This window comes from Rhinatrema bivittatum, chromosome 7, assembly GCF_901001135.1.
Source record: "Rhinatrema bivittatum chromosome 7, aRhiBiv1.1, whole genome shotgun sequence".
NCBI lineage: Eukaryota > Metazoa > Chordata > Amphibia > Gymnophiona > Rhinatrematidae > Rhinatrema > Rhinatrema bivittatum.
The window spans coordinates 107,075,182-107,088,527 of record NC_042621.1 but is presented as its reverse complement, the minus strand read 5'-3'; the positions used below and the strand labels follow the sequence as shown (position 1 = coordinate 107,088,527).

At 41.9% G+C, this 13,346-nt stretch overlaps 1 protein-coding gene across 1 annotated transcript in view; it reads left to right on the top strand.

Moving 5' to 3' along the window:
- Nucleotides 1–13,346, top strand: part of GLG1 (golgi glycoprotein 1) — a 280,281-nt gene that overhangs the window by 192,752 nt on the left and 74,183 nt on the right. The window contains exons 18-20 of the mRNA XM_029608896.1: nt 2,025–2,117; nt 3,224–3,361; nt 5,823–5,946. Of these exons, the coding sequence (XP_029464756.1) occupies nt 2,025–2,117; nt 3,224–3,361; nt 5,823–5,946 (355 nt within the window). The remainder of the gene's footprint in view (nt 1–2,024; nt 2,118–3,223; nt 3,362–5,822; nt 5,947–13,346) is intronic.

The window sequence follows — 13,346 nt, the reverse complement described above, 5'->3', positions numbered from 1 at the left end:
CTGTATTGCCCACCATAGAGCTTTGCTGCCTCTAAGTGAACAACTATCCCAATGGAGGGAGGAGCGGAGTTAAAGGATGCGCACTATAGACGAATGAAGTACATCCTTAAACAGGCAGTCTCGGAATTTCATTTGAATCAGTCCATTTCGCTGCCATTCCTAGCTAGGCACGAGGTCATGGAAGAATATCGCCTACTCCGCCATTTAAACGTCAGTAGGCTTTTGGTGTGGTATTTGGAAGTTTCAGAACAGGTCCGTAAGCTGGTCCATTTGTTTGTTCTTCACGGTGGAAGGAGGCATGGCTAACCGGCTTCGTGGGCTTCCATAGCTCGCTGGATTAAGGGAGGTGGTCACGGGAACCTATGTGGAGACAGGAAAATCACTGCCCTTTCAGGTTAAAGCTCATTCCACTAGGGCTTAGGCAGTCTCCTGGGCGGAAGCTAGACTGCTGTCTCCCGTCGACATCTGCAGAGCGGCGACGTAGTCCTCCTTGCACACCTTCTCCAGGTTCTATCGCCTGGAGGTTCAGGCCCGGGAGGATGCAGCCTTTGCAAAGGTGGTGTTAACCGGACTGCGGGTAGCCTCCCGTCCTGATCAGCAGTAGCTTTTGTACATTCAATTGGTCCTGAGTCCATCTAGCTACACGCTAGGAAATGGGGACGTTACATACCTGATAATTTTGTTTTCCTTAGTGTAGACAGATGGACTCAGCATCCCGCCCATGGAAGCCCAAGAATGGTGCCAAGGAATCACCCGTGAAATGAATATCGATTCCAAGAGATTATGGGTAAGCCATTGCCCAATCCCTAGATCAGGGCATCTATAATCCTGCTGGGGTTCAGTGTATGGTTGAATACAGTTAGTTACCTAGTTTTAATCAGGTTTTTCAATAGTATGTCCACAGTGGCTTTTGAAGAGGAATACTGAAAGGCTGAGATCAATGCAGGGGTGTATCTAGGGTGCATCAGCTTTGAAACCTGACTCTTGTCTCCATCTGCTAGTAGGGGAGCATATAACCCATTGGTCCTGAGTCCATCTGTCTACACTAAGGAAAATGGAATTATCAGGTAAGTAATTTCTCCACTTTCTTATGTCTAACATAGCTGTTATAGTCTAGCCTAGCTTATTTGTTCAAAATATTTCTGAATCTCCTTGTTCCAAAGGAGCATCTGAAGCGATGTGCAAATATTAAAATCTCAAAGGAAACAATATAAATAAACAGCAGTGCACAGAAAGCAAACAAAAACCCAGAAGGGCCAGACAGCATGTCAGCAATACATAAGCATCACCACCCCCATCAGGCTTAAATGGGAAATAATCAAGACTTCATTTGTTTGAGTACCGCCAGATAATTGGATTCCAACCTAACATGGTGTTGAAGTTCCAAAAAAAGATAACTGCAACAGAAGATGTTTGTGCAGAAATGAGGTTTTAACCACTTTATAGGTAGAAACAGGCATGAAAGATTGTACAGACTGGAGATTGTGAATGGACGTATACCAGCAATGCTTATTCTTAAAATAGAGGTCCATTACCATGTAACAGTCTAAAAACCAGAGTAAGAGTTTTAACTGCAATAGGCAGCCAGTGAAGGGAGCGCAGCAAAGGAGAAAGAGGTCTTCTTTTTACAGCCACAAATTAGCCTGGCTGCCACATTTTGGACTTACCTGGCACCTGCGCATCATCCTCAAATGTTAGCCAATGAGCGGGCTGTTGCAGTAGTTCAAATGTGACAGGACCACATCCTAAATCATGACAGACTATACTAGCCCTGTGTTGCAACCTACAGAGATTCCAGTTTTGTCCAGTTCTAGTATGGCTGCTAAAACTCTCGCTACTACAGTAAAAATTAATTGTTATTTAAATGCAACACCAGATCCAGTTTTTCCCTCTCAAACACTATTGTACTGACTGCCCTTGTTTACCTTGTACTGGGATAGGTTTCTGGAGCTCAGTTTTCTCTCTTGTATGTATTGTGTTTACTAACTAATTAAGTAGGCTGATTTTAATATTTCCTTGTACAGACAGAGGATATCCGCTTGGAGCCCGATATCTATGATGCCTGTAAAGTTGATATCAGGAACTTTTGCGCAAATATACCCTTTGGCAATGCCCAGGTAAACCTGTTCTTTTCCATGTATGGGAGGAGTAGGGACGAGCAGTCCTATTAATTTTATAGCCATATCTAGTTGCTTATTCAGCGCTGCCTACTGCCCATGATCGTACATGGCTATTATAGTACATGGTCCCCATAAAGCAGATAATGAGAATGCTGAAGGCTGTGTGCAAATGTTTCATGCCATCTTGGTGGGAAGGATTGGTGACGTTTCAGGGAGTTTATGCATTTTAGAATGTTGTAATGTTTAGGACAAACACTGATACAACAGCCATTCTTTATGAAAGAGTTAGGAGAACTGTCCTACAAACAGCCTAACTATGATTCAGTGTCTCTTTACCAAATATCATTTCACACCTTTCTTGCCTTCCCTGTATTGCAGTACAATAAAACATTCAAATATTGATGGATTCCTGCATTTTGCTGTGTTCACTTTGCACAACAGAGGATTCGTTGTTGTAAATGATACTTATTGCTTCTATTGCATTCTTACAATATATAACATTGTGAGATTCGGATACACCAGATAAATCAGTGTCCTTGCATTTGATCTGAGGAAATGTGGGAAAAGCCTGTGAGGATGCTGCTGCTCTGTTGGATCCTTTTCCTGTCCGGGGGGAGGGCACACACAAGTTTTGGATTAAGTGTTCATTCTTATAAGAATCGGAGGAAGATGACAAAGCTTGAAATAGTCTACCAGTGAAGGCCAGTACGTTTTCAGATTCTGGGCACACTTGGGAATGATATGGAGGGCAGTGATAGGAAAAGAGTTGAAGGAGCAGGGAAAATACATGGGGGGGGGAGAGAATGGTGTTGGGTTGCATATGGTTATGTGCTTATCTAAGTAAAAACTGATTAGAGAGCTGGACCCTTGGGGGGAAAAGTCATTTACTAGGTTACTGTGAGGTACAAAATCCACTTAATAGCCGAGATGTTGTGGCTGTGAGCTGCTGATGCTGGATACACTTTCAGAACAAATGCTGGGCTCTTTCCATTTTTTTTTTTTAATATGGAGCCTCCAAGGATCTAATTGTCTTACCCACTAATATGTGGGTGGATTTGGAACAGAGTGTTATATATTTTACCACTTTAGTTTGTCACTTGTAGATCATAGAGTGTCTGAAGGAAAAGAAGAAGCATCTGAACCAACGCTGTCACCAGAAGGTGTTCAAACTTCAGGAAGTAGAAATGATGGACCCAGAGCTTGATTATACACTGATGAGAGTGTGCAAGCAGATGATCAAGGTAATCTGAACTTAGTCAGTTCTTCGGTGATCCGCTCCTTCCCTTTGTGCAAGCAGTAGATGGGGTTATTTTTGGAATATGACGGGAGGAGATACCGCATACTTGAATCTGCAGATAGCCCGAGTAACCTGCATATCTTATCTGTTACTTTAATTATGCAGAGTATCCTTTATTTTAAAAGGAGGCTTATTACAGTCTAATAGTGGTGACTTAGTGCTTGCTCTGAGGGAATGCACTTCAGTGAGGTGTTGCTGTAGATCAGAAACCGGGTTCAGGGTATTGAAGTCCTTGGTTTATTTCCTTCTGTGAGGTATGGACACATGATCAGAACATAGAACTTCAATTCATGAGAATCTTGGCGGGTTCAGGGTATTGAAGTCCTTGGTTTATTTCCTTCTGTGAGGTCTGGACACATGATCAGAACATAGAACTTCAATTCATGAGAATCTTGGCGGGTTCAGGGTATTGAAGTCCTTGGTTTATTTCCTTCTGTGAGGTCTGGACACATGATCAGAACATAGAACTTCAATTCATGAGAATCTTGGCGGGTTCAGGGTATTGATGTCCTTGGTTTATTTCCTTCTGTGAGGTCTGGACACATGATCAGAACATAGAACTTCAATTCATGAGAATCTTGGCGGATTGTCTGTTGCCCCCTCCATGCATCTGACTCTTACTTTTGGCAAATCAGGATGTCTTTGTACTTTATCCAACTGTAATTGAGCGAAATCCATCTTAATTCTCTATTACTCTGATGGTGCTGTGTAATCCCTTGTTCTGAGAAGCATCTGTGATTACCCCCCGCCCCCCCAGATGAGACTGCTTATGGGTTTGAGGGTGTCATGATTATAAAGCATGCTGGGATTTTGTTTGGTACAAATCAAAATTATAATTAATACTAAAAAATTTTATAGCACAACTACAGAAAGGTTAAGATCTTGGTATAATCAGGGTTTCTGGATTTACTAGCAGTCTCAAAAAGTAGGCTTTTGGGCAGGACTTGAACACGGCCAGAGAAGAGGAGCTAAAGTCACCAATCTGAGAAGGCTGTTCAGCCATACAGAGCCGCAAGACAGAAAGTTCAGTCTTGAATTAGCAATGGAGGAGAAAGGGTACAGATAAAAGTGGCCTGCTTAATGAACGGAGATCATGAGGAAGAGCATAGGGAGAGAGAGGGGAGGTAGCATGCAGCTGCATAGTGAATATCCTTCTAGTGAGAAGTAGTGCTTTAAACTGAATGCAGAAGCAGATGGGGAGCCTAAAGCAGTGCCGTGAGAAGAGGGGTAACATAGTCAATAACAATGCTGGAGAAAGATGATCAAGACAGTTCAGTGAGCAACCTATGTGGGGAAGATTGCAGTGGGCCAAGTGGAAGATCAATGGATAAGAGTCTGGGCAGTGTGTTTAGAAAAGGGGTGGTTCCGTACACTTCCATGTGGAAGATCCCTAACTGATTCCCAGTTTCAGACTTCTGCACTGCCAGTTGACATGGGACAGCCCATGGGAGAAGAAGGCATGGTCGTGTCAAGGGTGACACCTGGTGGCCGAACATAGAGCCCATGCTGGTGTTCCAGAAAAAGCTCTGGTGCACAGCTCCTGGCCAGAGGACTGTTGCTGTAACAACCAGACACTAAACAGTGGAGGAGGGGCAGGGGGAAGAATATCTATCTGGGTAGCTATGTTGGATAAATAAGCTGAGATCTGGGACTTGGATCCCAGTTGAAAATTCTGATGCAGAGAGAGAGATCGGATTTCATTATTTCAGGCTAACTCCCTTTTGGGCCTTAAGTGTTTGCACATATTATATAATAATCTGCATAGACTGAGGGAGTTGGGTAAAAGGTAAGCTCCCCGTCTGCTATGAGCAGGCCAAAGGAGAGTTTGAGTGCTGAGAAATATATTTTTGGGCTTTTGATAGAGATCAATGGAATTGTATGCTTGGTGTGGAAACAAAATCTGAAAATTTGATATACTGAATGAGTATCCAGAATTGTGCATAGTCTGCCACACTCACTCTTTCACCATATACCCTATAGCACTGATCAGTTTACATAATTTTGCCTCTAACCACCGCTGAAAACATTTATATTGAACTCTTATCTTCAGAGACCCTTCATTTTGTCCCTGGCCTCCACCCCTAACATCTCACTGATTTCTCTGTTGGTTATGCATTCATATTTACTTTCTCACTGTACCACATGAGCCTGATTCTAAGTGTGAGGAGAGATGCTTAAAGAGCATGCCAAATATGTTCAATCATCCTCCCATCTCATGTGTCAGTGTGAACCATATATTGCATCAAGAATGCTAGAAGAAAGACACCTTTTCAGGTGGGTCCCAGAGGCACAGTGATTTGCTTAGGGTCAAACAATCAGTGGTAAATTGGAAGCCTGAACTTCTGAATTGTAGTCCATTGCTGTAATCATTGGCCTATTATAAATCTTTCCATTTCTGTTGACAGAGATTCTGTGCTGAAGCAGATTCCAAAAACATACTGATATGCTTGAAGCAGAACAAGAACAGTGAAACCATGGACCCAAAATGTAAACAGATGATTACAAAACGCCAGATCACTCAGAACACAGGTATGGTTTGTGGAGGCAGGTCTGGCATTGACTGAGAAATGATCAGTTCTTGCTCTCTGACATAAAATAAAATGTTGAGATTGTGCAACTAGACTCAGGTTTGATATATTTGCAAGAAAGGTGGATTATGAACTTTGATGCTAATTTTGTAAACCTTTTAGTATTTGAGTGGATTCTTTCCTCATGAGCCAAGCTTTCTGATTGATATGGGGATTAGTTTTGCATTTAAATATTTGGACTCTTTGAATGTGAAAAACAAATTGTATAGATTTGCAAACATGGTACGAGTCTGTTTTTGCAATTGTGGATCAAGATTTCTTTTTTTTTTTTTTTAATTTTGAGATTTGTCTGATCTGTTGTGAATTTAGATGGTGGGGCCAGTCCTGTTTAATACCTTTGTGAGCAGTATAGGGGAGGGGTTAAGTGGAAAAGTTTCTATTTGCAGATGTCACTAAGATCTGCCTCATTGTGAATGCATCCAATGAACTAGACAGAATGAGAAGTGATATGAAAAAGCTAGAAGAGTGGTTGACTATTTGGCCAACTAAATTTCCTTACTATAAAATGTGGACTTTAGCATTTGAGGGGTAGAAATACAATTGGGGATGGGAGAGGGGGAGATATTGATGTCCACAAAGCAGGAAAGTTATTGGAATGATTGTCTGATGATTTCAAGGTAGCAAACCAGTGTGATAAGGCATTGGCTAGTGTTGGGGTGGTCCTGGCAGGGACCTGGATGGCACAGACTAAGAGGAGGATCCTGATTCCTTGGAAGAAGGCTCTTTCATAGAGATGAATTGCCAGCCCTGGTTTCCCAGACGCTGAAGACGCTGGGAGTTCCTGGGGCAGACAATGAGGTCCCAGCTATTTCATACCCGGCAGCCCAGGAGAGGAGCAGATTCAGGTTCAGGCTTGCCCCGAACCCCCTAATGAGATTTTACCGACCCATGTTCAGGACGAGGATCTAGGGGTTATCTGTCTCTTTTACCAATGGTGGGTCAAGATCACTTTCAACAAATGTGTACTGGAGGTCATACGAGAAGGATGTGCACTGGAATTCCACAACACTCCTCTGGATGTATTCGTGGTGTCTCCTTGGCACTCTCAGCACAAGAAGCAGGCATGATATGTGTGCCTGAGCTTGAGATCAACATGGAGACGGCAACTGACCCAGAATCCTCTGCTATCTTAGCCTTTCTGGCTAGGTGAACTTTAAATGCCCTACTGAGCCTGACCTGGAGGAATTCCAAGGACACTTGGACAGCAGTTGAAGCTGGTGACCATTTGTGATGCCTAATTATAGGGTCACAAGAGCAGAAGGCAACGGTCAGAAACTCAGGCTAGAATGTTGATTACAGGGGCATCTGTAAACACAGCCTAAGATATGAAGATTTCCCTGAGCAGCAAGATTTTAACAGAACAAAGGATTATCTAAAGTGATGGTAAATGGGCCCCAACTTGGAGAACTGGTCAGGGTAATTTAGAGATAATCTATCATGCTGTTGACATGACAACCTATGTAAATGATACTCCAGGTGGTCACGCAACTTAAGAATTTCTGACCTAGTACTGTATTGTATTTTACCAATATAAGAAGGGTCAGTACATGTATACTACGAGATACTGGTTAGTCAGTTTGTCAGAGAACTGGCATCCAGCATCTCCCAAGAATATTTTTATTGCTCAATAAAAAATTATACTTTCTACAGAATCTAAGTACAGTATTCTTGTGCCCATGGAGAAGCACCATAAGCGTGTTTAGCGCATAACAGGCAGTAGAGATTATACTTCTAAGGTGCCTCAGGATGAGGGCTGTGGTCCCCCAGTACCTGTGCCCCAGGAAAATATGGGGTGGTGTTCCATCTATTTGGTCATACCCAAGAAGGAAGGTTCCTTTCGCCCCATCCTGGACCTCAAGAGCATCAAGCATCACTTGCGAGTGACTCATTTTTGCATGGAGACCTTATGCTCTGTGATAATGGCTGTACAACTGGGAGAGTTTCTCACCTCCCTGGATCTATTCAAGGCCTACCTACATATTCCAATCTGACAGAATCACCAATGTTTCTTTGCTTTGCACTGCAGTTACAGGAAGTTAATGTGAGCAGGGATGTGTCCCTGTCCTCACCAAACTGGCTGCTTCTCACAACTTATGCAAGACTCCAGGGCTGAGAAGCCCACTGTCAGGAGCTGAAGGCCCAGGGACGTTGGACAGAAGAAGAAGCCCTCTGGAACATGAATTGTCTGGAAGCTTGGGCAGTCAGATTGATGTACTTACAATTCAGGCACAGCCTCCAGGGCCAGGCGGTCTGTGTTATGTCAGACAACATAATGACTGTGACCTTCATCAATTGCCAGGGAGGAACCAAGAGCCAGCAAGGGTCACAGGAGATAGACCTCTTTATGGAGTGGGCAGAAGTACATCTACAGATGATCTCAGCCTCCCACATAGCAGGAAAAGACAACATCAGAGCAGACTTTCTAAGCAGGGAGAATCTGGATCCAGGAGAGTGGGAACTGTTGGCCAAAGCATTTCAACTGATAGTAGATTGTTGGGTCCTCCTGTCAATCAACTGCTGGCCGCATCCCACAATGTGAAGGTTCCTCGATTCTTCAGTCGCAGAAGATATCCGTGGTCCCTGGGAGTCGATGCTCTCATTCAGATCTGGCTGGAAGACGAGTTTATATACACCTTCCCTCCATGGCCCCTGCTGGACAGGGTCATTCGCAGAATTGAACCCCACAGGGGAATAATCCTGTTAGTAGCTCCGGATTGGCCCAGGCGTCCATGGTATGTGGACATGCGGAGGCTCCTGGTAGAAACCAGTGCGCCTTCCACCGCACAGAGACCTGTTACAGCAGGGACCAGTCCTTCATGAGGATCAGACTCTATTCTGTCTTATGCTCTGGCCCTTGAGAGGGCTCGCCTGAAGAAACTGGGATATTCTGCAGCTGTAATTATCACCTTACTCCGCGCATGGAAGTCCTCCATCTCCCTAATGTAAGTGAGGGTCTGGAGAGTATTTGAGGCCTGGTGCGAGGAGCGTGGTGTCTCCCCTCAGGCAGTCAAAATCCCACTTAGTCTGGAATTTTTTCAGGACAGCTTGAATAAAGATTTGACCCTTAACTCTTTAAAGGTGCAAGTAGCAGCTTTCTCCTGTTACAGGGGTGAAGTGAATGGGGTCTCTGTGTTGGCTCATCCGGACATGGCTCGTTTTCTGAAGAGTGAAGCATCTTTGGCCTCCCGTGTGGTTGCCGATTCCCTTGTAGAATCTTAATTTAGTGCTAGAATTTTTGGCAGTTTCTTCTTTTCAGTCACTGTGCAGTCTTTCCTTGTGTTTTTTGACTTTGAAAACTGTGTTCCTGGTAGCTAGCTATTAAGTTTTTTTTATATATCGGTGTTTGGAATAGCCATCACATCGGTTTACAGATAATTCAATGTATTATAACAAAGATATCACTGTTATAAAAAGAACAATAAAGGAAATTACAATCAAGAGTAGATAAAATATAATAAATTAAGAAACAAAATTTAAGAACCTTTTGTGTATTAATAATGAACGTATGCTCATACTTCAAACAATAAAAAATATAAGTACATAGTGTAAAAGAAATAAAAACTTAAACTATTAATATCATAGGTAATCAAATCACTAAAATCTAAAATGGGATAAGAACTAATAAACAGTGATATGATCATAAAAATTGTCAAATTTGTTACTCTCTGCCTTTACTCACATTGTTAATTGTAAACCGGGTTGATGTGATTCCTATCATGAAACTCGGTATAATAAAAATAACAAATAAATAAATAAATAAAATAAATAAGTATAGTTGTGATAGGCAAGATGGGCTACGTTTAACCAATGCCTTCTTTATAGGCCTGTTCAAATAACCAGGTTTTGAGGTTTGTTTTTTTTAATGATTTGAGATTGCTTTGTAATCTTAGTTCCACAATTTGGGCCCTGCGAGTGCTAGTGCTCTGTCCCTGACTGCAGCGAGTCTGGCTGAGGAGACTGATGGGAATGGAGAGTAATCCTTTGTTTGCAGATCTCAGATTTCGCTGTGGAGTGTGAACCCGAATGGTGGCATGTAACCATTCAATCTGCTCACCATGTACTGCTGTGTGTAAAATGCATAGAGTTTTGTATTGAATGCGTTTCTCGAAGGGTAGCCAGTGTAGTGATTTCAATATGGGAGTGATATGATCCTGTTTTTTTACATCCGGTTAGAATACTAGCAGCTGAGTTTTTTGTAATATCTGGAGAGGCCGAATTGTTGATTGAGGAAGACCAAGAAGAATAGAGTTACAGTAACTGATGCCTGTAAATACTAAAGATTGAAGCACAGTTCTAAAGTTGTTTAGGTTCAATAATGGTAGCTTGCTTTAGCCTTCTTTAATTTTATTTGCAGTATGTTTTTTAAAGTTAAGTTCCGGGTCAGTCCAAACACCTAGATCACGTACTTTGTCTCCAAGACTGATTAAACAGTTTTCATACGGCATTTTAGGGTTTTGCTCGTGAGAGGAAGTTTTTCTTTCAAGTAGGATAATTTCAGTTTTGTCAGTATTTAGGCTGAGTTTCATTTGTGTTAATAGTTTTTATGATATTTAGATACATGGCTGTGATTTTGTTTTTTTCCAAAATGTCAGTAACTGGGATGAGAATCTGAATGTCATCAGCATAAATGTAATAATTTAAACCAAGTCTGGACAGAAGGTGATAGAGGAATCATATATATGTTAAAGAGGGTGGCTGATAGGGATGAACCTTGTGGCACTCCTGTTTTGAGCAATATTGTATCAGATGAGGAATTGTTAATGTTAACCTGGTAGGATCTATTATTCAAATAGGAGGTAAACAATTTCAATATGTTGCCGTTTAGGCCAATTTCTACCAGTCTGTGGATGAGACTTTTGTGGTTAACTGTGTCAAATACTGCCGAGAGGTCTAATAGAATAAGGAGATATTTCTGTCCATTATCGAATCCTTTCAGAACAGTTTCTGATAAAGAAAGAAGCAGAGTTTCTGTGCTAAAATATTTTCTAAAACCGAATTGTGGGATATAGGATGTCTTTGGTTTCTAAGTGCTCAGTAAGTTGCTTTAGAACTACCTTTTCAATTAATTTTGCTATGAATGGTAGATTAGAGATTGGGCGGTAATTAAGTACTTTGGGGTCTAAATTCTTTTTTTTGATTATGGGCTTGATTGCTTGTTCTAATACTTCGGGTGCAATACCTTCATGTTGCGATTTGTTGTTAATGAAAGTAATTGTGGGTGAGATTACCTGTGCAATTTGTTTTAATGTCAATATTGGTATGGCATCCAAGGGGTGGTGGGCTCAGCATATCGCATCTCTGAACTGCAAGCATTGTTATGCCGGGAGCCTTTCCTCCAGATGACTGCAGAGGTATTGCAGCTACGTACTGTTCCGTCCTTCTTGCCCAAGGTAGTTTGAGTTTCATTTGAACCAGTCCATTTCATTGCCATCCCTTGATAAACTCAAGGATTTATTTATTTATTTATTTATTTTTAATTTTTATATACCGAAGTTCTAGTAGGGACTACAAATCACTCCGGTTTACATAAAACGAAGAACTGCTCAACAGATAGCGGAGCTTTACATGGAACCGTATAACATATGGAACAGTATAACTGGTTGACAATTTAACATAGTGCTAAATAAAGTGATAATATTTTAACTGGTAATAAATAAAGAAATATAATATTTTATATAAGAAGTATAACTATTTAATGTAGCAATAAATATAAATATAAGCAATGCCTAATATATATATATGAAATAAAGTGAATTTTTGAGCTCAAAGATAATTGTCCAGTTGCAGATTCTTAAAAGTAGTACTTTATACAGTGTCCATAGTTAAGGGATGGAAGTCTGTCAGTCATAGTAAGATTAAGCGTCTGGGAAAGCTTGTTGGAAGAGAAAAGTTTTCAGTCTTTTTTTGAATTCTTGATAACTGGGTTCTAGTCTAAGATCTGGGGGAAGCGTGTTCCACTGGGGTGGGCCTGCTGAAGATAGCGCTCGTTTGCTCAATGATGATTTTATTTGCGGAGCATGCAGTGTTCCTCTGTATGCGCTTCTGATTGGTCTGGAGGAAGTGTGCGGTTGGAGTTGAGAGCTTAATGTGATGGGGGCTAGATTGTTTGTCGCTTTGTGGATGATAGTGAGTACCTTATAGAGTATCCTTTGTTTAATGGGGAGCCAATGTAAGCTCCGAAGGATTGGGGTGATATGGTCTTTTTTGTTAGTGCTAGTTAGAATTCTAGCCGCTGAATTCTGAACCATCTGTAATGGCTTGATAGTGTTGGCGGGAATACCTAGTAGCAGGGAGTTGCAGTAGTCGAGCTTGGAAAGAATGATGGATTGCAGTACTAGCCTGAAGTCGGAGAAGTGAAGGAGGGGTTTAAGTTTTTTAAGGACTTGCAGTTTGTAAAAGCAGTCCTTTGTAGTATTGTTTACGAACTTTTTTAGGTTTAGATGATTATCTAGCCATGCTCCAAGGTCTCTGACATCAGATGAGAACGAGTTGTTTGTGTTAGGTAGAGAAAGGCTGGAAGAGATTGTGCGTGGATCCTGGGAGACAATGAGCATTTCGGTTTTATTAGCATTTAATACTAAGTTAAGGCTTGAGAGTAGGTTTTTGATGGGCTGTAGGCATTCGTTCCAGTACGTGATGGTTTTTTGAAGGGATTCTGTGATCGGAAGGAGGATTTGTATGTCGTCTGCATAGAGGTAATGGGTAAGCTTAAGGTTTGAGAGTAGACGGCAGAGAGGGAGGAGGTAGATATTGAAGAGGGTGGGTGAAAGTGATGATCCTTGTGGGACTCCTTGCTCTGTCAGGATTGGGTGCGATTCTTTGTTGTTTATCCTTACTTTGTAGTATCTGTTGCTTAAGAAGGAATGGAACCATCTAAGGGCTGTGCCTTTGATCCCTATGTTGGCTAGTTGGTCTATTAGAGTAGAGTGTTTTACCGTATCAAATGCAGCGGAAAGATCCAAAAGAATGAGCAGGTAAGATTGTTTATTCTCCAGATTAACGAGGATTGTGTCAGTGAGAGATAGAGCGATTCGGTGTTTAGGCATTTTCGGAAAAGGATGCAGAGGAATATCTGCTCCTCCGTCATTTGGATGTCAAGAGGCTTTTAGTGTGGTATCTGGAAGTGTCAGAACTGGTCCAAAAGATGGACCACCTGTTTGCATTCCACTAGAGCTCAAGTGGTCTCATGGCGGAGGTCAGACTGCTGTCTCCTGTGCATATTTGCTGGGCAGCGATGTGGTGCTCCTTGCACACCAGCTCCAGGTTTTATCGCCTGGACATACAGGCTTGAGAGGACGCTTCCTTTGCACAGACAGTGTTGATCAGACTATGGGCAGCCTC